Below are 24,554 nucleotides of genomic sequence, written 5' to 3'. Positions count from 1 at the left end.
CATTAATTGTCTTAATTTCCTTAGCACCATTGCTCAAAGATTATTTTTTCTACCCTGAGCGCTAGTTCTCATAGAGTATTATTGCCAACGCACTAGTTGACCAAGATTATGCTTGCCGCTAACTGAGATAGTTATCCAAGATTACCTCTTATCTAAAGCACATGGCCAAAAAAGCGTTCCAGACAGTTTAAAACTAAGTTGGTACCAAGTTAATAATGAAACAAAAACAAACAACACTATTTCTATTTTATGGCTGGTTAATGTTCCACTATCATCGTGGTTCAGCCATGACATAATATCATCTTCAGTCTAAAAACAGGATGAGCCGCAATATTTTTGCTTCAACTGGAGTCTGGGAAAATTGTTCCGCTTTAGATTTTAATTACTTTGTGTAGTATTGCAACCCCAGGGGGGTTGAACTGCACATAGATTATTTAACCCTATCCCTGCTGGGGTACTTGAAAACCAGGATATGCTGGGTGGGGGGGGGGTCAAATTGACCCGCCCAGCAGGAATAGGGTTAAAGAATCATGATTTTTATATTTACTTTGAATTTTAACAAATGCGCAGTTTTACAACGAACTAATCAACCTTTATTCAGACATGACGATGACTGTAACAGCGAAGAGATATGCCAAGGCGTGACCTGCGTGCTTGGATGTCGTTCGGCACAGACCTGCGGGGCTAACCAAGCCTGTATGGATAATCAGTGCAGCGACCCATGCTCATCCAACATTGCCTGTGGAACTAACGCCCTCTGTAGTGTTGAAAACCACCTACCAGTCTGTAAATGTCCTCTAGGCTTAAGTGGTGACCCCACCAAGTCATGTACTCAGCCTATTGTCAAATGCTCTGCCAGCTCTGACTGCGCCGCTGGATCAACTTGTGTGGATGGGTTGTGTGCTTCTACCTGTGAGGACAGCAGTTCAAGCTGTCTACTTAACGAAGTAAGTTTTTATTTATGTACAATGTATACTGAACAATGGACCTCATTATAAAATGGAATAGAAGAAGATAAAACTTACTTGTTTTTAACAAGACAAATGAGCTTATGTTTCATACCAATAATTTAAAATTTAGTCAGCAATTCCTTTTTTGGATTGTTTTTTTTGCCGATACATTCTTTCAGAGTCAAAATTTGAAATAGTAAAAGCGAAGCAACTGTGTTATAATTTTGTATTCTAAACATATGCTTTAATTACACTATTTTAAATTTTAACCCTGGTAGAAGATTAATGCAAAAAACTACCCAAAACTATCCTAAAACGAACGTTTTCATATCGGTTTTCCATAAGATTTTCAAAGCTTATTTAAAGCAAACTTTAACATAATACTGTTATGAATTTATTAATACGATTTAACACGATTACCAACTCTAGGTGTGCGTGAGTGGCAGCTGTAGAATAGTTTGTAACTCTAACTCAGAATGTGGAACAGATCAAGTCTGCAAAGATAGATTCTGCGTAGCAGGTTTGTTATTAATTTTCTTGTAAACCAAAAGAAAAACTTTTATAAAATAGTATGAGACTTTGTTTAGAAAATTTTTATGCACTTATTTTGCTTTTGTTTTATGCAAATGATTGAAAAAAGTTTAGCAATTTTGATTTAGAAAATAACAAGTTCAGAATTTTCACATAAATAAAAACAATTAAGTTTTTCTTTTTTTGCCAAAAGCAATTATAAGAAAAATAATATTTTGTTTCAAGGTTGCACTTCTGATAATGATTGTGGATCAACTGAAGCCTGTATACAGAACCAATGTCAAGGTATAGTTCAAGCAGATTCTAAAAAAAAGAAAGTTTTTGCAAAATTTACTATTTTTTTTATAAACCTCTTGACATTTAGGTCTTTTTATACCATACTTTCTTGACTTTGTTCAGTTTCGAAATTTTACCAGTTTTAGTAATTTTACATCGATGATGAATTTACACGTTTATTTGTAACTGATGTTATTCGTTATTATAATTTATAACGATGTCATTCGTTATTCTAGTTTATAACGATGTTATTCGTTATTCTAGTTTATAACGATTTCTAAAAGTGATATTATGCAAATTATACATTTTACAATCTGTTACTGATAATAATTTTCAGTAAAATCTAAATTCAAATGTTAAAATTTCAATTTGATTTCTTTAAGGAGACTTTAAGCGTTATTTTAAGTGACCCCTCCATTCAAAGATGACAATGCCCGATTCACAATGGTACCATTAAAAGCTATGTTTGTTTAACATTTAAGGGTTACTTAGAAGTACGCTTACAGTCCCTATAGTGCAAATTTTATATTTAGATGCGTGTGCCTCGCGTAGATGTGGGTCCTGTGCCGACTGTACTGTCTCTAACCATAAACCGGTTTGTACCTGCCCAGACAACATGGTTGGAAACCCGACCCAGGCATGCTCCGGTCAGCTTAGGCTCTGCAGTCCACTTTTTCCTTGCCCACCAGGGTCAGATTGCCAGGTACCTTTTTTATTTTAAGCATGGTACAACTCACTGTAAACTTCTTTCATAGCATACAAGCGCGCTGGGCAATTAAGCAATTTTGAAAGCATACAAACAGAATAAAGAAAGTAAAAAATTCTCTTCTGGTGAGACCCAAGGTGCAATGAGAAGTAACAGTTTTGTGTCAAGCAATGAAGTTAGTAAATAGAACCAAAGACACAAGTTAAACTTTCATTTCATAAAGTTCTATCCGAACTGAAATGAAAGTTTAGATTATTAGATTTTAAAGTTTTTGATATTTTAGAGTGGTGTGTGTACAACCAGCTGTAGTAGCAACGCTAACTGTAGATGTGGAGAACAGTGTACAGAAGGAATTTGCAGACAGGAGTGTACTGCAGGCGTATCATGTACTCAGGTAAATTATTAATCTTGTGGCTTATTTTAAGTAATCTTGTCTCTTGTATCAGTAGTCTTGTCTCTTTTTTAAGTAATCTTGTCTCTTATATCAGTAATCTTGCCTTAATTATATCAGTAATCTTGCCTCTTATATCAGTAACCTTGTCTCTTATACCATCATTCTTGTCTTTTATATCATTAATCTTGTCTCTTGTATCAGTAATCTTGTCTCTTATATCAGTAATCTTGCCTCTTATATCAGTAATCTTGCCTCTTGTATCAGTAATCTTGTCTCTTATACAATCATTCTTGTCTTCTATATTAGACATCTTCAGAGACGTATTCGTGGGTTGGGGGCTGTTAAACAAGATTATCCGGGGGAAGGGGGTTGAATTATTTTTTTTAAACAAAAAACGAAACTCAATTTTGAATTAACTCATTTTAATTTTGAAATTGTGAATATTACAACGAGGAAATTAAAAATATTTTGAAATTTAAATTCTTTAGGGTCATCTTTGCCGTGGTGCTGTCTGTGTTCCCGGATGTCAAACCAACGCTGACTGCGGTCAAGACTCTCACTGCCTTGGCGGTCAATGCTCTGACCCCTGTACTAGTCCATCAAGTGGATGCGCAGCTTCGGCTGAATGTCGCGTCTCTAACCACAGAGCTGTCTGTATCTGCCCACAGGGCCTACAGGGAAATCCCGCAATCGAGTGTAAGCGCGTTGAGTGTACACAAGATGGCGACTGTGAATCTAACAAGCAATGTAAGGAGGGCTCTTGTATTAACCCTTGCGCTCTACCCAACGCCTGTGGAGTTAATGCCCAATGCAAAACCATACGCCATGCGAAAGACTGTTCCTGTCCCAATGGCTTCATTGGAAATCCTAATATTGAATGCGCCAAGGACAAGAACCACTGTTTGTCAAATCCCTGCGGTGCCAATTCTATCTGCCAGTCTCTTGTTGGTGGATATGACTGCAGGTGTAAGACAGGATGCACTGGTGACCCCTTTACAGGATGTCTATGCGGAGGTCCCCTAGTTGACCCTTGTTCTGGTGCTGTCTGTGGACTTGGAGCAGAGTGCAGGGTACAGTTGAATCAGGTAACAGTTTCAGATGTTACATAAGTCCAAATTAGAAAAATCCCAAATTTCTATTTTCTCAATTTGCGATTACCTATAAACATCCCAAATAAAAGTCGCAAATAATAACTCAGATCTTTACTAATAAGCTTGCATTCTAGGCTGTCTGTATCTGCCCGGAATCTGCCCCGAATGGAGATCCTTTGGTGGAATGCAACAAGGACAAAGGTAGTATTGTTGTTTTATTTATTTTGTTGAAATATTATTTAAGTAACTTTTTAAAGTTTGTTTCTCAGTAAGACTCAAAAAACTGTGAACTAAGAAGAAAATATTAAAGCAATTCTATGTGTATATGCTGTTATTATGTAAATAGCTTTACAAGTTCAGTTTAAGCAAACAAGTTGGCTTCTTATTTCACAGATTTTAGGTGTCAATTAATTTTAAAAATGACTGGTTTCTGTGTATAGTTGGACAGTGTTCATCTGACTCTGATTGCTCTGCCGATCTATCCTGTGCATCTGGTAAATGTATTGACCCCTGTAGTCTCCGGGCTGCATGCGGAGAAAACGCTCTCTGCTCTGTCGTTCTTCACAAACCTAGGTGTGAATGTCCTCAATGCTATGTTGGTCGTCCTCATGTGAGGTGCAGACCTTCAAATGATTGTGATAATGTTCCGACCAGACCCCAGGTAGCAGAGAGGGAGGACTGTCAAGATGATACTGATTGTTCTGATAGCACAGCCTGTGTCAAGTCAACCGGACAATGTCTAAATCCCTGTTCCAGCAAGTCCTGCGACCTCAATAAGCAATGCATTGTCACCAACCACAAGCCCCAATGCCAATGCAAGTACAGTCTAGTGATCAACCAAGAAGGAGCCCTCACATGTCCTGACCGTCAAGTTGAATGCCGACAAGACAACGATTGCCCATCCAACCAAGCCTGCGACCAGGGACGGTGCAAGAACCCGTGTGACAACCAGCGTATATGTCCTTCAGGGAAAGACTGCCAGGTGTTGAATCACAAGGCGACCTGTGTGTGTATCGAAGGATGTAATCCCTCTGTCTCTATCTGTCTAAAAGATCGAGGCTGCCCTCCTCATCAGGCCTGCGTCAACTTCCAATGCAAGAACCCCTGCGATGATATAACCTGTCCAGATAACACCCCCTGCGAAGTGGAGAACCACAAAGCAGTATGTAAATTCTGTCCTGAGGGTTTTATCATAGATGCCAACTATGGATGTATCAAAGGTAGAGAGGCATGGATTATGTATGAGCATGCAGCTACTAATTTGGTATGCTGTGGCTTGGTAGGGTAGCAGAACATATTCTAATAACCATGTTTAAATTCACGAACTCACAAATCATAAATTTTAGCTGACATACATCTTGACTTCTAGAGTCATAGGTTCAATTAATGCCACAAAATAACCAATGTTAAAAACTAACCTATGTTTAGACTGTTCTTGTGGAATTAGCTGGCATCTAACATTGCTTTCTCTAAATATAAAAACTAACCTATGTTTAGACTGTTCTTGTGGAATTAGCTGGCATCTAACATTGCTTTTTGTAAATATAAAAACTAACCTTTAATAACTAATCTTAAGGACTAAAGGCGCAGAGAGAAATGAAATTCTAGCTATTATCCTGCATCAATAACATTAATTTTAAAAATAATTTATAATTATAATCTAACCTTTGAAGAAACTAACGAACAAAGTATGAATATGTAAAATGTTCAGTTCAAATGCAATTTAAAAACTTACTCTTGTTTAAAACACTAATCATCAAAAAAGTTTAGATTACAAGTTTTAGAGCATTTTTATCAAAAATAACTAGATATAAAGTAACACTCATTTCTAACAAATTATGCATTTTAGAAGAAAAATACTAATTAGTCTAAATAGAAATAGAATTTAAAAATGCAGGCATTAATACTACACTAAATACAATAAATATACACTATATATATATTTATATATAAATTTATATAAAAACCTTGCCTGTATTTGTATTCTTGCCTGTACACATTTTAGTTTAGATTGAAAAGAATCAACAATGAATCATAAAAATGTTGTATTAACAAACAGGTCTAATTCAACTTTCTTTAAGCGCGCGGGTTAAAAATCTACGAGTCTCTTTCGAAAAAATTCGCAATGTGGAAAAATGAAATTTTGTAAAACTTGGAAGGCGCGTTATTTAGTTAAAGTTTACAATTTCTTTATAATATTATTTTTCTAATATTAACACTTTTCTCATGTTTAATTAGGAGTTGGATGTAGAAGCAACAGTGAATGCCCATCAAAGCAGGCCTGCACAAACAGCAAATGTGCAAATCCTTGTACAGTGGGAAAGTAAGTAAATCTTTTGTCCGTAAATTGAAAAATAATTTGCAAATTTTTTTTTTCTGCAATATTTTTTTAACCTAGATTAGATTTTTAAAAAAAAATTTTGTTTTCATTTTTTATGAAACTATTGTTTACTTTATCATTCTTACTCACTTCATCGTGAATTTCATAATAAACGTAATATAAAGTAATCATCGTGCTATAATGTTAAATTAGCTGTACATTATAGAACGTGTGCAATACAGTTTTGATTTGTTCCTGGATTTTCTCTAAAAAATTTAGAATATTTCCAAAGAATTTTTTTTTCAATTTTAATTAAATTAAATTAAAATCAACTTTATTTTGTTACGTCTGTTTTGTTTCATAGCTTATTTGATCTATAGAAATAGCCATTAAAATAAGAAAAGTACACAAACGTTAAAAAAAAAATACCTATAACACAATTATTTTGGTACGACGTGCTATAGTTTTTTGACTTAAATTTCCTCTATATCTCGAAGGTTCTCGCCTTTTTAGATTATATTTTGTCCCTCGCTAAAGCTCGGGACAAAATTAAATCTAAAGGGCTTGAACCGACTAACTGGATTCATAATTAATTTTCACATGTTCACATCTAAAAAATTTTCTTACTTAAATGGAGTGTCTCAACATTTAAAACGTTTTAATAATCGTTTCAAAACTAAACCCAACAATGTCATAAATTTCATCGTGTTATCAATTTCTAAATAAAATTTTTTTTTTGTTTTACTTAAAAGTCTCAAAAAGAGTCAAAATTAATGACTTAAGACTAAAAAACTAGATTTTTAACTTTTTACACATTATAGTTTATTAAGACAGATATTTTTCCTGTTTTGCACTAGGGTTTCTTTCCCTTAAGCATGATATTGAGAAGCTATTCTGAAAATAGGAACAAAAATTCCAAATTCAGGGGGGCGAATGTCCCCCGCCCCCCTGTATCCGCCCCTGGATACTTGTTGTACATTGCCGTTGTTTTCTTTACAGAAGGAATATTCATAATTATGTTGACATGATTTTTTTTTAAATAATGAAAAATCTTTTTTAGATGTTTGCCAAACCAGGATTGTGAAGTTGTGACACACAGAGCTCAATGTATTGACGGTAAGATATTTTTTTTCTTGCTTTTTTTAGACTTCAGAATTAATATTTATCATTTGCACAATATGTAATAATTTGTATCATTTTTACCATATGTATTATAGGTATCATGTGATGTAAATATCACTAAAAAAATCTGCATCATATATAAGTTATATATAACATATGCAGCATATGTATCACATCTATATATATATAAAGTTGTAAACTCTGTTTGTCTGTCTGTCATGTCTGCTTGTTTGCTCAATCATAACTCAAGAACCCTGCATCGTTTTGCCTTAAATTTTGATTGGGGAACACGGGAATGTTCTTAGCTTGGTTTTAAGATTCTAAATTAAGTTAGACTAAATTTAGAAACCCGGTAAAATCGTTCGTGTGCGGGTAAACGGCGGGAGTTATTTTTCGTAACCTTGACAGCGCTAGGTTCCTAAGCTAGTATATAATATTTATCATATAAACTATATGAACCATATGTATTATGTATATGGATAGGAATCAACGGAACTCAGTATTCTCACTTTAAAATGTATTTTCTTTTTATAATTCAAAGCTTAAACAGAAAATCATCATATTGATATAAACGCCGACCATTGTATTAGGATGTTGATTGTTATTAAAACATTTGTTTATCAGTTCCCAGATGTGAGTGCACCAGTTCCAGGGACTGTCCCTCCACGTCCTTCTGTCGTGACTGTGAATGTGTCCCAGACACAGACGCACAGACATGTGATCCTTATGAGGGCTGCACAGACGGTAGGAATTTAGTCTTTTAGTCTAATATACAATATTTTATTAGAATTTAAGTTTGAGGAAAAACAGAATTGGATCAAATGCGATTCTTTTTTATCTTTCCTCATTATTCTTAATTTTGAGAGGGGTTGGTAAATATTGAAGGGGTTTGAACAAACCAGGAAGATTTTAAATATCATTGTTTCCGTTTTCGTGTTGATTCTGTTTTCTGTCACCTGGAATGGGACCAAATTTGATCTACCGCCGCGCCGGTTCAAATTTGATCTACCTACCGCCGGTTCAAATTTGAATTCCTTTCCATAAAGTTTGGTCCCTACATTCCCAATACCTGCATGAAATACTTCCGTTCACATTGTAGAAATATAGGATCAGCAGTAAAAGTAGTATCGTTAAAAAAGAAAATGTTCTCCAAGGAACCCTCTTTTCAAAATTTGAAACCCCTCTCTTAAAGGGACTGCAGTTAACTTAATTTCTAGTGATCCCTCTTTACTGTCAGATTCAGAACGGTTCCCTTTAAACCATCGTCCGATCGACATGTTTTAAGTAAGAAAAATGGATATATCTTCCTCATTTTTAAACAAAGGGCACCGTTGTAAATCGGACACAGGGCTACTTGAATTTACGTACACAGTCTATTGAATTTGATTAATTAACAAGTTAAAAATTTACTATTATAAATTCAAAGCATATTTAAGATAAAATTTAAAAAGTTTATTTAATATTTACAGTTATCCTGCTTTGAATTTTATAGTAGTAATTTTTAATAAATAACAATTAAATAATTTTTAATAATATGTATAACATGGTATGCCATCTAACTTTAATAATACTGTAATTAACCCTTAAAAAGAATATAGGTTAGTAGATTTAATCAGTAACAAGCTTGAAACTAATAATGATTTAATCTAAAACTAATTGTCAAAGGATTAACCGCTAAAATCAGGTAACTAAAAACTATGCATGGCTTTCTTTAAATTTAAATTTTATTTTAACCTAACCTTTTAAAAAGTGCTGTCAGAGATTCACAACAGTTCAATTAAACTCTTTAAATCGAGTGTTTCATTAATTTGTTTTAGTAAAAATTTTAACAAAACTTTTTAATAATTATTATTTTACATAATTTTTAATTTTTCTCAGGATTTAAATATTATTGCTTGCATTTACTAACATTTGCTTAAAAGCTTCTAAACGCTGACTAACCGCATTTTAAGAGCTTAGCTTAGATTACTATGGGCCAGGAATACAGAACGTGAAATAGAAGATAATTCAAAAGGGAATGTACAGGTATTTGGACAAAGGAAGAAGAACCAAATTCTTGAAATGATAAATTAAATCTAATTATGTTTTATCTAAGATATGTCAATTTAAAACCTACGTAAGCAAAATTAAAAACCTTAACTGTTATATTTGATTCTTTTGCTGAAATGGACTGTAAGCGTAATTCCAAGTGACCCTCACAGCCCGATTCACAACGATACCTTTACAAGATTTGTCTGATCAAGTATAAATAAGATTTTAATGTTAAACATTTTTAAAACTGATTACTTTAAATTGTGGTTTCTCTAGAAATATGACTTACGCATTTCTACAGCAAACTTAAACATTTGTAATCAATACCTTCCGCATTGTTGATCAGATTAAGATTTCTAGAGTACTGTTGTTAATCGGGCATTGTCACTTTTGCATGGAGGGTCACTTGACATTACGCTTACAGTCCTATATAATCTCTTTACCCAGGGTAAAATTGACTCTTTCTGATTGAATCAAGAAGATATTTGTTGTTGCGTCAATTTAATTTGATTGAACAACCAAACCCAAACAAAATTATTAAATTAAAACCCGATGCATGTTGATATTGAATTGAGCTTAATATAGTTCCAATTCTACCTTTTTATTGTATAGTTTAACTTTTGGTAAAGGTTGGTCTTGCCTAAAAACTAAAGTTACAAAATTAGAAAATCTAACAAAACCAATAATTCTTTTCTAAATTCATTTAAGTTATGCGTATTAGCTATGCGTAAAATTGTCTCCTGCATACGTTTTGTAGAATGGTATGATACAATTAATGAACACTCCATTTAAAATAAATTTGCCTAGAATGTTCTGAGAACGCTGAGTGTAAGGATGACGAGTACTGTGACCGTAACAAGGGATCCTGTGTGCCCGTTTGCCCGGGATTCTGTGGTCAGAATTCAGATTGTAGATCTGCTAACCATAATCCAATATGCTCCTGTCAACCAGGTATTTTATTTAAATAAAGAGAACTTAATCTGGGGACAGATTTAATGAAAAGCAAGACATGGTTGAACCGCGCAGAAGTGGTTCAGCCACCACTCTCTCTACAGATTGAACCGGTCGCACAAGAAACGTGGTTGAACTTCGTGTGCGCGTTTTATCTATTTCTCATTAAATATTGTCCCAGAATGCAAAATCTAACCCAATTTTTATTTAAAGTACTGCCTGATTTTCTTAAAAGAATATTAATGACCAACTTTTTAGATTACAACTTTTTAGATTACAATAATAATAAAAAAGTAAACAAAGCGGAGCAAATATCGTCTTCCTTGTTAAGGAAGAAATCCAGTAACAAGATTAGATAAATTCGCCAACTGGAGTATATTTATGGCTATTTATTTATTTTTAGGGTAAATAGTACAAAACCCATTTAAAATTGTCAATTATCGCATAAACTTAATTGTTCAGGTTTCTCTGGAGACCCTGATGTTGGTTGCAGTGTGATCCGTCCTCCCTCCAACCCCTGTATTCCATCACCCTGCGGCTCTGATGCACTTTGCGAGGTACATTTCTATTTTCAAATTTATGCTCTCAAATTATAAAATTTATTTGAAAAAAGGAGAATTTCAAGCAGGAATAAATCATTCAAAGTTTTTCCCACAAACTGTAATTCTCTAATTCCTATACTAGTGCAACCTGATGGTGTAAATCTTTGATCTTTCAAACTTAAACTAATTGATCGTTCAGAAGTCAAAGTTGGAAATATCAAAGGTCTACGACATCGGTTTGCAAAGATATCAGGATTAGAGTTTTTGACAAAACTCATTTAATTTGAAAATTTTAATGACAGGGGGGGGGGGTAACTTAAACTTTGCCACTTATTTAGGAAACATACCCCTACTCAAATAAGGTGGTTTAAGCCCCTTCAGCTGTAAACGCCTCTAATATGTAAATAATCCAGGTGGATCGTGGAAACCCTATCTGTTCCTGTCCACGTGGTAAAACCGGAAATCCATTTGTCCGCTGTATCCCTGACGGAGAGAAGTGTACCGGCAACCTATGCGGACCTAACTCAGGCTGCAGAATGCTGGGAGATAGGCCTGTTTGCTACTGTCTCCCCAGGTTTGGAGAAATAGAGTTTTTTTTATACCTTTCTGCGTTTTTGCTCCTCTTTGAAAATATTTCACGCAAATCTTCGTAACTTCTCTAATTGAAGAGCTATAGAGAAGAATAAAAATGTTTTGAATTTCTTATCTGTACACGGGCAGCCGTATTAAAATTTCCGAGCCGGGTTAACCTTTCCGGTCCCAGTTTGTACTGAGCCTAGATCTATGGACAGGACTAGCCGGTGCAACAAGGTTGACGCGGTCAGACGTTATGCTTCATGATAGGTTGAATTTATTTTTACTAAAAGGGCAGATTTGCGTGTGTAATGTAGATTTGCGTGTGTAATGTAGATTTGCGTGTGTAATGTAGATTTGCGTGTGTAATGTAGATTTGCGTGTGTTCCCGGATAAACCTTCTTTTCAGATACTTTTGACGTTAATTCGAAACTAGAGGAGTTACGCGGTCACAAATGTGTACTATTAATATCGCATAAATTTGACCTCCTTCTTCTGTTTAGATTAGAGTGAATTACATAAATAATACATTTGAACATGAACAAATAAAGATAATTTTAGACGAACATGTTTAAGGCAGAAAAATTCATTGTAAGAAAAATTCTTTTGCATATTTAAAAATATAGGGGGAAAAGAAAAATGCAAATTTTGCAAACGTGTTTAACATTAATTGTCATTTTTTTATAAAAAGATATTGAAAGATGGTTATTTTACAAACTGAAATGTCATTGACAGGGTATTTTTAAAACGGAATAAAAGACTCACAATATTATTATTAGAGACGAATAGATGCGAATTTTTGAAAAGTGTTGAAAATTGGAAAATTTTAGATTTGAAGGAAATCCGCCTGCTATTCCCTGTATGAAGCCTGCTAAACAGTGCAAACCCAACCCTTGTGGATCCAATACGGAGTGTGTTGTTGTAAACAACGTACAACGGTGTACATGCAAGCTAGGATACAGAGAAGCAGTTAATACAATTCAGGTACATAGATATACAGGGATAGTTAGAAAACTGTGGTGTAGGAAGACGACTTTTATGACTTTAAATAATCCAATAAACATAAGACACAGCAATTTTGCAGTGTAAACTGAATAAGTTATTTAATAGCTGGTAAAACTATTTACTTTGCAACAGCATTAGATACACTTACAGATTGTTTTGGTGTCGTCTTCCTATTCCATAGTTCTCTGGTTATTACTATATTATAAAAAGGAATGCGTAATTTGAGGAGAGCTTTTAACACTTAAAAAGCAAAGCCACAATTTATAAAGAAGTAATTGAACTGGGGACAGATTCTATTGTAAACTAGAGTTATTAAACTAGTCAGAAATTCAGAACAAACTCACATCTTCAGTAATTTTCAATAATTTATCTATCTATCCAGGGTTGTGTACCTATAGTAGAACCAGTTCTAGCTCTCTGTGAACCTGGACCATGTGGTGACAACGCTGAGTGTGAGGTAATAGTTTAATCTTATTTGGGGACCACTGTAAACACTGTTTTTTTTTAATTACGTAGCTACAGCAGTACTGTACATATTAAAGATGGCAAAACTTAACTGTACACCAATTGAATCACTTCTTTCTTGTACAAAATGTGAAACGTGAAAATGGATAGAATAAAATAATAATTTTTTTTACAGAATTTTTGTTATCCCTCCCAATTCTAAGCATTTATATAACTCATAATTAAAATCAAGTTTTATTATTTTAGTTTATTAATGCGGGACAGGACTCACAGGATTATTATTTGCTGAGAAAAGATTTCAATTTTGATTTCTCAAAATTAAAAAATTTAACCCTATTTTTGTCTATTTTAGATAACTGATATCGGAGAGGATTGTACTTGTAAACCCGGATATACTGGGAACCCGTTCCAGGGATGTACTCTACAGAACCCCTGTACACCTTCACCTTGTGGACCCAACACGGAGTGTGCCGAGAATAGAGCCGGCCAGGTCGTCTGCTCTTGCAGGTAAATAATCAATCAATCAATTTAATATTTAGAAAATTAATCAGGTATTGAATATTAAATCAATTGTACAATCAAATTGTATCAAAGCAATTTATCAATCATTGTTTTATTATCTAAAAAGTAAAAATCAATTGAACAATTATTATCTATCAAATTTATTTAACAGTTTTTATTTTATTTATGAATTATTAGTCTTTTGTAAAAAAAGTTTTTGGGAATATTAAAAAAGTAAATTTGTTTACATTAAAGAGACGGTTCCCGTTTTCATGAATAATCCCTTTACAAATATGTAATTACTGAGACATATCTATATCCGTATCTAGGAGTGGCTACCAAGGTGACCCAACCTCCCAGCAAGGCTGTAAAGCTGAATGCCTTGATAACTCTGCCTGTGCTCCAAGTCTGGCTTGTATTGGATCCAAGTGCCTTGATCCCTGCCCCGGCAGCTGTGGGGTGTTTGCGGTGTGTAGAGTTGAGGATCATAATCCAATATGTTCCTGCTCACAGGGATTCTCAGGAGATCCATTTACTAGATGTTTACAGACACCACCTACTCCTCAACCATCCCTACCAGAGGTATAATCCATTTAATCCATTTTATCTACAGTGAAACCCTTAATAAGGAATACATCGTAAGAATTTATCAAATGTCGTCTTGACAATTTTTCAATGAGTTTAATACTATATTTCGTAAATTTCAGTATTTGCGAAAATGTATAAATAGCTATGAATATGCGAGAACAGTTTTAAAGAGTTCCATATAATCATTTAATTAAAAAGCTAAATATCTGCAACATTCCATTATCAGAAAGTGAAGAATACGACATTTGTTGAATTCTTTCGATGTATTCGTTATTAAGGGGTTCACTGTAGTAAATCTAAGCAATCCTTTCAATCCTTTCAATCCATTCAATTCAGTCAATCCTTTCAATCAATTCATTCCTTATATATGCTTTCAATTCATTCAATCCTTTCAATCTATTCAATCCATTAAATCCTTTCAATCCATCTAATCCTTTCCATTAAATCCATTCAATTCATTAAATCTATTTAATCTCTTCAATATACTCAATCTTAATTTACTTACTTGCCTACTTACTATCTATCTATTTATCTATCTATCTATCTATCTATTTATTTATCTATCTATTTATCTATCTCAGGACCCCTGTAATCCATCTCCGTGTGGAACTAACACTCAGTGCAGAGTTCAAGGAAATAGGGCAATATGCACATGTATTAGAGACTACCAGGTTATTATTATTATTATTATTATTATTATTATTATTATTATTATTATTATTATTATTATTATTGTTATTATTACTATTATCAGGGTGACCCTACTGTTGGTTGTAGACCTGAATGTTTATTAAACTATGACTGTTCTCCGGACAAAGCTTGTGTAAATTCTAAATGTGTTGACCCCTGTCCAGGAGCCTGCGGTAAGATAAAAATATACATTATTATAACATTTATATTTGATAATTGAATTAAACTTTTATTTAAGACTAATGGTTTTCAATCAATTGGCCGGTTCTGTAAATAAATGAAAATAATTATTTTAAACAACGTTTTTATTCGTTACAAAAATCTTACTTATGAAATCACGTTTTCATTTTGATTTTTCATAATTAAACCCAGAATTTAATCATCTTTTAAAATTATGATTTTCTAATAAAAATATATATTCCAGGTATAAATGCTGAGTGTCAGGTGCTAAACCACAATGCTGTTTGTGTCTGCAAGGATAGATATTATGGAGATCCATTCCAGCAGTGCTCTCTGACACGTAAGTTTTTCTACATTTTTAAAGGGAGTGTTCATCTCTATCCAATGATGTTAATAACTGATTTACAACGGTACTTTTTAGAAGCTTTGTACCAAGAATGTAAAGATATAAAACTGACTTGCGCATTTATACTGCAGGAAGACAAAGAGGAATAATCTGAATTTAAAATCTTAAACCTTGGAAAACGACAATATCTTCCATATTAATGATCAATAAGATCTAACGGAGGATCGCTTAAAATTGTAAAATTGTAATTGAATTATATTTTCAGCTGGAGTTATAAACCCTCCTGAACCCTCTGACCCCTGCTCTCCATCCCCCTGCGGTCCAAACTCGGAATGTCGTATAACCGAAAGTCGACCTGTCTGCAGCTGTAAGCCTGGTTACTACGGTGCTCCTCCTAGCTGCCGACCAGAGTGTGTCAGCAACTCTGACTGTCAGCAATCTCTAGCGTGTATAAACCAGCGGTGTGTGAGCCCCTGTGTGGGTGTATGTGGTATTAGTGCTAAGTGTGATGTGGTAAACCACAATCCTATCTGTAGTTGTCCGACAGGATATATTGGAGATCCGTTCTCAGCTTGTAACAGAAGACCGGGTGAGTACCATTGCATCCAAATATTAACAGCTCAAAAATTTGAAACAATGAAAATCCTAGATTTTTTTCATATTCAGTTCATATAAAGGAATTGAGTCTGAGCCACAAACTCAGGTTGTCTAATTCCAATATATTTGCAACCTGATAGTGTAAACCTTTGATACAAACTTAGATTATTTGATCGAACAAAATTCATGTTTTGAAATATCTGAAGTATACGACAAATTTGAATTATGTGGTAGAGACTCAATTCCTTTTCCAATAAAACCTTTTTTAATGTAAAAATGAAAGGCTATTGAATTAAATATGAATTACTTTAGATGGATTTTATTGTTTCTTGAACATCTACCCTTATTGACTCTAACCAATTATCCTGCTAAGAGCTAGACTTTTCAGAACTTTATTATGGAAAAGTTAAATACAGTGATAATCCAAATAAAGTGGATTTTTATATTTCCTTCTTTGAGTTAGGAAATATAGAAGATAACAATTACTTGGCATTATAATGATTTTTTCTGTTCAAAGCTTAATATTCTGTTTATAGCTTAATATGTTGTAAAACTATTGACGAAGGGTTTGCAGTTGGCACTAACTATAAAAAATGTAAAAGAAGTATTCTTTTGAATCTTTTTAATTTGATGCCTATGACATGATATTAAAAGGCAAGCCATTTTAGTGAAGAAATGTTATCAAGTGAATTGCAGCAAGGGAAAATTGTAAATCAAATTTTTTTTCTTTTTAACTGAAAGCTTTCCAAGCAGATTGAAAGTGTTTTTTAAGTGAACTTAGTTTTTAAATCAAATTTAAATTTTCAAACTTTTATTTCAATTACTTTGGAGCCAACTTTTATTTAGCCCTGTCTACAGTTTAACTCTAGGAGACTATATACAGTGTGTTTCACAAAACATTATAACTAAGAGAAGACTTGAAATTGTCTTTGGTATTTGATAAAATGACTTTAATGGCTTTTGGAAATGTCAGGATTAAAGGTGTTTTGATAACTGTACCATAAATCATTATTGTAAAACTAGGTTTAGAAATGTATACCCAGAGAAACAAAATGACATTCTCTAGCAAATAATCTTGTTTTGTTGAGACACACTGTATGTTTAATGCTTTTTATAATATTTGATTTTTCGTAAGTTTAAGATTGAAAATGATATTGGCCAAATTTGTTCAATTAATTATGAAAATTATTTGCATGTCTCAGCTCTAAAATAAGATTCTCCAATTTTATAGCACTTGTTTGTAGATTTTAGTATTATTTGCACCTTGACCCACCTTAGTTGTAACAAACATAGTTTGCATTGAGCATCTAGTAATAAACCTTCTAACCCTTCACAGATGTGGAGCCACCAAGACCTGTCTCGGATCCTTGTGAACCAAGTCCCTGTGGATCAAGAGCCAACCACGAGGTTAGGAATGGAATCTGCGTCTGCTCCTGTCCTGATGATCTTTTTGGAGACCCGTACCTAGGCTGTAGACCGGAGTGTCTTCTGAACTCTGATTGCAGCAAATCCCAAGCTTGTGTACAAAACAAATGCATGGATCCATGCATTGATACATGTGGAATTAATGCAGAATGCACTGTTTTAAATCATGTACCAACATGTACATGCCAGAGGAGTTACACTGGAAATGCATTTGAAGAATGTCATAAGCAACGTAAGCATTTTAAGTTATAAATAGAAATTTTTAAAACATTTGTCACTATCAATGGGGATTTTGAAAGGAAAATATTTTATAATTTACTTATTGAAAAACATTTTGATAACCCAGTATTTTTTGCATAAACAGCCGAAGGAGTTATATCAGAAGAAGATCCATGTGGTAACAATTTCTGTGGCTCATTCTCTGAACAGCGCGTAGCTGGGAACCAATGTATATGTACTTGTCAGACAGGATATTTTGGTTCTCCTCCCAATTGTAGACCAGAGTGTGTGGTTAGCTCCGAGTGCTCTCAGGATAAGGCTTGTCTCAATCAACGCTGTGAAGACCCTTGCCCCGGAAGATGCGGAGTGAACGCCAGATGTAATGTGATATCCCATCATCCTATCTGTTCTTGTTTACCAGACTATGAGGGTGATCCATTCAGGAATTGTCAGAAGAAGCCTGCTACAATCATTCCACCAATTCAACCTACTGACCCATGTTTCCCAAACCCGTGCGGGCCTAATTCAGCATGCAGACCACTAGGTTCAACTCCTATGTGTTCTTGTAACCCAGGCTATCAGGGATCTCCCCCGAATTGTAGACCTGAATGTGTTATCAATGATGAATGTCCTAAAACTCAGGCATGTGTACAGCAGAAATGCAAAGAACCTTGTGATGGAGCATGTGGGTTAAATGCTGATTGTACTGTAAGAAACCATTTAGCTATCTGCAAATGTCGTCCGGGATATGATGGAGATCCATTTCGACAGTGCACCAAGGTCCCTGAAGTCATTCAGCCCATTGAAGCCCCCAGAGATCCCTGCTACCCCAGCCCCTGCGGAGCCAATGCTGAATGTCAATCCAACCAGCGCGCCGCTAGCTGCACCTGCATCAGGGGTTACTTTGGAGATCCCTACTCTCAGTGCAGACCTGAATGTACAACCAATACTGAATGCCCAGCTAACAAAGCATGTAGTAATCTTAAATGTGTTGACCCTTGCATTAACATCTGTGGGGTAGATGCTAGATGTCAGGTTATAAATCATATTGCAACCTGTACATGCAACCCTGGATACAGAGGAGATCCTTTTAGACAGTGTTCACAGATACCGGGTAAGCATTAGTTCTAACATTGCATTTATATCATAGATTCTAGTTTAATCAATTTCATAAACCATGTTCAAAGTTTTAATTTTAACTTCAGTATGATTCATATATTTATATCTTAAATCTTGAAAATACTCACAACTTGTACGATGCATGAATGTTTGTTCACTAGCTAGTTATCATAGATCAGTTGTTAGAAAGGAATTAAGTCTTTGCCACAAACTCAGATTTTCTAATCCTGTTATCTATACAACCCAATCTCGCAGACCTTTGATATTTCAAACTATGAATTCTGTTAGATCAAATAATTTAAGTTTGAAATATCAAAGGTTTACACCATCAAGTTGTCGAGATATAGTGATTAGAAAATTCAAGTTTGTAGCAAAAACCCCAGTTCTTTAAAAAAAAAATAAGAAAAATGTCTTGAAATTTTACATTTAATTGCACAATATCATATTTATAGCCTTAGTATAACCATCCATATAATCATAGATCTGTCAATGTAGAGTTAGCATTGATTCAAAATTTATTTTATCAGGAAATAAGATGTAATTTGTTTAGTTGAACCTGTAGTGGAGGAACCTACTGATCCTTGCTACCCAAATCCATGTGGTCCTAACAGTGAGTGTAGACCGGAAGGAAGTAGACCAGTTTGCTCTTGTTTACTGGGATATTTTGATTCTCCACCAAACTGCAGACCAGAATGCTTACTCAGGTAAAAATGATTATTATCAGACATCATCTCAATCACTTGATCTTGATTTCCACAGTGTGCACTTGTGAATTTTATGCAGAACCTGCTTGATCTCATGATTTTGGATTTATTTGTTCTCTTATTGGTTGTGAGCAAATTTCCCCAGCTTCCAATTGGCTGTTCGTTTATCACAGACATCCTCGTTTGGAGGAAATTGAATAAAGATAAGGCAAATCTGTAGATTAACAAAATCAAGATCAAACATTGATTTTAATATCAACAAAGCTAGAGTTCCCACCTTTGGTAAACTATGTAAACTATTTTTGGCACATTCTCAAATTTTCAAAACTATTTATCTTTGCAACCTGATGGTGTGAACCTTTGATATTTCAAACTTAGATTTTTTTATCTAACAGAATTAAAATTTGAAATATCAAAGGCCTACAACATTGGGTATAAAGTGTAAGGATTAGAAAATCAGAGTGTGTGGCAAGAACTAAGTTCTTTTAAAATGCTACCATTAATGCCAGGAATCAGAGGAACTTTTTACATTTCAATTCTTAATATCGTATTCATGTGTTTATAATTCAAACCCTTAAAACTTTTAGAAAACCTAATGAAAACTATTTTTTTTCAGTTCGGATTGTCCTTTGAGCCAAGCTTGTGTACAGAATAAGTGTAAAGATCCCTGCCCTGGAACATGTGGAGCCAATGCTGAATGCAAGGTACATTGATTTATCACATCAAAGTGAATGATTAATAAAAGAATAAAAGGACAGAATTTCATCACCAATTCAAATCCAAAATACACAATTGATGAATACAAATTCTAGTCTCTAAAATGTTTTTTTTAAGGTTGTTAACCATAACCCCATCTGCAGCTGTCCTAACAGATATACTGGAGATCCCTTCTTCAATTGTATAAAAGAACCTGAGGTTTACCTACCCCCACCTCAGCCTCATATACCCTGTGTACCCTCACCTTGTGGACCTAATGCCATGTGTAGAGAGGTCAATGGCCATGAAGCATGCACATGTATTCAAGGGTAAGTATCATTACCAAATTACATTGTAAACTATTACTGTTTTTTTCGTTCATATCATGTAAATTGTTTAGGTATATTGGTAGTCCTCCGAACTGTAGACCAGAGTGTGTGCTAAATGCAGAATGCCCAAGTAACAAGGCTTGTATCCAGAATCGATGTGTTGACCCATGCTCAGGTGCCTGTGGGTACAATGCTAGATGTACGGCTGTAAATCACAATGCCATTTGTGTTTGTCCTGCTGGATATACTGGTGATCCATTCAATGGTTGTTCCCTGATCCCTGAAGCTATTACGAACCCACCAGAAGTTGTTGATCCCTGCAATCCTTCCCCTTGTGGAGCAAATGCTGAATGTTCCCAGTTTAATCGAGCTGGAGCATGCAAGTGTATTCCTGAGCATATAGGTGATCCATATGTTGGATGCAGACCTGAATGTTTGATAAACACAGAGTGTCCAAACCACCTTGCCTGTGTTCAGAAGAAATGTCAAGATCCTTGTCCTGGTTCTTGTGGAGTTAATGCCCAGTGTACAGTAAGAAATCATAATCCCATCTGTACCTGTAATCTAGGATATTCTGGTGATCCCCTTTCTTCCTGTCAGCTTATTCCTGAAGTTGATCCAATTGAGGCGGAAACTGAACCCTGTGATCCGGATCCTTGTGGGCCAAACAGTCAGCATAAGGAAATCAATGGAGTGTGTGTCTGCTCCTGTTTGCCAACCTACATTGGAACTCCCCCAGACTGCAGACCAGAGTGTGTGGTAAGCTCTGATTGTTCTCAGCTTACTGCTTGTCTTGAACAGAAGTGCCGTGACCCGTGCCCAGGATCTTGTGGTAATAATGCTAGATGTCAAGTGGTCAACCACAATCCTATTTGTCAGTGTCCCCCAGGATACACTGGTGACCCATTTAGTGGTTGTTCAAAGATACCAGTGACTGAGCCAACTGTTGTGGAGAGACCTGTTAACCCCTGCCAACCCAACCCCTGTGGACCTTATTCTCAATGCAAGAATTCTCAAGAAATTGCTGCTTGCTCCTGTCTACCTAATTACATTGGAATACCTCCAAACTGCCGGCCAGAATGTGTAATTAATGCAGAGTGTTCAAAGGACAAGGCTTGCCTTAATGAGAAATGTATCGACCCTTGTCCAGGTTCCTGTGGGCCAAATGCTGAATGCCAGGTTGTTAATCATCAACCAATCTGTAAATGCCCAGTTGGATACACTGGTGATCCTTTCAGAGAATGCAGAAGAGATGTTCAAACAACTACTGTTAGAACAACTGAATTTTTGGATCCATGTGAACCTACACCCTGTGGTGCTAATGCACTCTGTAGATCTCTTAACAGAGCAGGAGCATGTACTTGTGAGCCAGGATATTTTGGTGACCCATACTTAGCCTGCCGACCAGAATGTGTTCTTAACCAAGACTGCCCAACTGATCGAGCTTGTGTCAATAATAAGTGTATTGATCCTTGCCCAGGAACCTGTGGTATCAATGCAATCTGTATCACAAATAGACACATGCCAGTCTGTACATGCCTTGATGGATATACAGGAGACGCTATAACCCAATGCTCGCTGGTCCCAACTGGAGTACCTGTTGTTGAAGAGCTTGACCCTTGTGATCCAGATCCATGTGGACCCCACAGTCAGAAAAAGGAGCAAAATGGAGTATGTGTTTGTTCATGTGAGCCAGATAAGATTGGCTCACCCCCTAACTGTAGGCCTGAATGCTTGGTTAGCTCTGAATGTTCTCAAAGCACAGCTTGCATTGGTCAGAAATGCCGGGATCCATGCCCTGGATTATGTGGAAGAAATGCTGAATGCCGTGTTACAAATCACAATCCAATATGTTCTTGTCTAAGGGGGTATGAAGGAGATCCATTTTCTGGGTGCAACATTATACCAGGTAAATTTATTGTTTAAGAATAAGCATTATTCAAACAATTAGAATTTTTTCAAAAGTGATCAGATTTTATCCAAAAGCAATAAAAACAAGTTAAGATCATAATTAAACATCTAAATCAGCCTAAAATTACTATTTATACTATCTTAATCAAATACATATTATTTAAGGAAATTAAATAATTTAAATAATCTAAAATTCCAAGAATTCAGAAAGTATTTATAAAAGTTTGTTATTTATCTTTGTGCCCTCATGGCTAAACCTTTAATATTTCAAACTTAGATCATTTGATATTACTGAATTAAGTTTAAAAAATCAAAAGCCTTCAACATTCAGCTGCAAGATATAAGGAAAAGAAAATTAAAATGTGTGGCAAGTATTTAGCTTTTTAGTCATTTCATGTAGAATTTCAAATTACAATAATGTATTGAAAGCTTTTTTATTTTAGTGACCACAGAGCGTGTTACAGCTCCGATTGTAACAGATCCTTGTGAGCCTGACCCATGTGGCAGATATGCACAGTGCCGTAATGTTGGTGAAATAGCTGCCTGCTCCTGCTTGCCAGGTTATATTGGGTCACCGCCCAACTGCAGGCCTGAGTGCTTAATACACAGTGAATGTGCTAGTAATCTAGCTTGCATTGATGAAAAGTGTCGTGACCCATGCCCCGGAGCTTGTGGATCCGGAGCAGAGTGTTCAGTGATCATGCACAATGCTATCTGTCGATGCCAGGCTGGGTTCGAAGGAGATCCATTTACCGGCTGCCGGAGGATTACAACGAGTGAGTACAGCATGTTTTTTTTACTTTTTTATTATGAATAAGTTTTGTTAGCATGTTTCTTTGAAACTATCTGGCAAGATTTTCTTAAACATAAACAAACATTTTAGTGTTTGTATTGCCTCAAATAAATTGCTGTAAGCTAGTTTCAATGATTTAAAAGTGTACGTTTATATATACATATATCATCCCTTTTTTATTTGAGACTTTATTTTTATTTGTGTCTTTAATTATCAAACTATAAACAGGTTCTTATAAAGAAAATAGGTTAAACATAAACAAATATTGACATACAGGTAGTCAATATGTTTTTTTATTTATATTGTTGAATTGATTGATGCTATAGATGTTGCTTAAGTAAGATAAGTTAGGTTAAGATCAAATAAGGGAAGCGAAATTTCCTCCACAGTTTCTGCTTCTGGTGTTCATTGTGTCTTTCTGCTTCTTCTGCCCTTAGTGCTATTTTGAGGGCCTTGTCCAGGATCTAAGTGTGCTGTAAACAAACCCCCCCCCATATATATGGGGAGCAAGGCATTTTTATGTAAGAATTATTTTGGTGAACCAATCATAGCATGCTTAGACCTTGTGCACGATATGCATGCTTTCAAAGGAACTTGAACAAATTTGCTTGATTTTGATAGTTCCCTTGTTAGATTAGATTTATGATTGAAATGAATTGCACGTGAATTGAATGAATGTATTTTAGTACCACCACCAAGAACTAGCACTCAAAGGATTGAACCTTGCAACCCTTCACCTTGTGGAACAAATGCAAGATGCATGGAGAGGAATGGTGCAGCAGCATGTTTGTGCATTGATGGATACTTTGGAGATCCATACACTGAATGCAGACCAGAATGCTTAGTGCATTCTGATTGTGTATCTATAAAAGCATGCCAGGAATATTTGGATTGTGAAAAATTTAGCCTTTTTGTTGAACAAATTTAGAAAAAGCATACCAAAAGGGAGTGGATGCAAATGTGGCAATGCCCAATTTACAACAGTTTATTATCATTTGCAGGTTCTCTGCAAAAGTGACATGCATATTTCTTGCTTATAAGTAGTAATAGAGAAATTATCAGAGATAAACACTATTTAGGTCAGAAAAACAAAAGTATCCTACATTTTTGATCAAATTAAGGTTTCAAGGTTACCGTTGTAAATCCAGCATTGTCATGCTTGCATAGACTAGAGATTACACTTATAGTCCCTTTAAGCTAGGAAAAATCTTATCTTTTAAATTTTATGAAACGAATTATTATACGATTTTTTTCTTTCAACCCAAATGCTTAAAGAACATGAAATGTATTGATCCTTGCATCTCTGGAATTTGTGCACCTAATGCAGTCTGTACTGTTCAAAATCATTTTCCCACATGCACTTGTCCAAATGGTTACTCTGGAGATCCATTCTCAGCATGTAAACTTAATCCCCTGCGTAAGTATAAATTTATAAGGAGGTCAATGCATGCTTTGATCTTTCAATTATTTGAATTAATTTCAGCATGAACTTAACTTAT

The 24,554-nt window shown here is 35.0% G+C and overlaps 1 protein-coding gene across 1 annotated transcript in view; it reads left to right on the top strand.

Annotated features, from left to right (window-relative positions):
* Positions 1–24,554, top strand: part of LOC111707614 (uncharacterized) — a 103,458-nt gene that overhangs the window by 42,633 nt on the left and 36,271 nt on the right. The window contains 31 exon segments of the mRNA XM_023480746.1: positions 602–947; positions 1,380–1,470; positions 1,707–1,766; positions 2,291–2,460; positions 2,747–2,857; positions 3,346–3,942; positions 4,083–4,149; positions 4,389–5,168; positions 6,187–6,271; positions 7,329–7,384; positions 8,015–8,134; positions 10,229–10,372; positions 10,835–10,929; positions 11,328–11,488; positions 12,318–12,471; positions 12,875–12,949; positions 13,310–13,464; positions 13,788–14,040; positions 14,628–14,717; positions 14,801–14,909; positions 15,161–15,256; positions 15,528–15,851; positions 17,196–17,516; positions 17,649–18,617; positions 19,173–19,326; positions 19,943–20,030; positions 20,161–20,351; positions 20,423–22,260; positions 22,706–23,038; positions 23,742–23,935; positions 24,331–24,472. Of these exon segments, the coding sequence (XP_023336514.1) occupies positions 602–947; positions 1,380–1,470; positions 1,707–1,766; positions 2,291–2,460; positions 2,747–2,857; positions 3,346–3,942; positions 4,083–4,149; positions 4,389–5,168; positions 6,187–6,271; positions 7,329–7,384; positions 8,015–8,134; positions 10,229–10,372; positions 10,835–10,929; positions 11,328–11,488; positions 12,318–12,471; positions 12,875–12,949; positions 13,310–13,464; positions 13,788–14,040; positions 14,628–14,717; positions 14,801–14,909; positions 15,161–15,256; positions 15,528–15,851; positions 17,196–17,516; positions 17,649–18,617; positions 19,173–19,326; positions 19,943–20,030; positions 20,161–20,351; positions 20,423–22,260; positions 22,706–23,038; positions 23,742–23,935; positions 24,331–24,472 (8,369 nt within the window).

This window comes from Eurytemora carolleeae, unplaced genomic scaffold (assembly GCF_000591075.1).
Source record: "Eurytemora carolleeae unplaced genomic scaffold, Eaff_2.0 scaffold336, whole genome shotgun sequence".
Lineage (NCBI taxonomy): Eukaryota > Metazoa > Arthropoda > Copepoda > Calanoida > Temoridae > Eurytemora > Eurytemora carolleeae.
The sequence above is the reverse complement of the archived record's forward strand: the minus strand, read 5'-3'. Positions and strand labels throughout refer to the sequence as shown.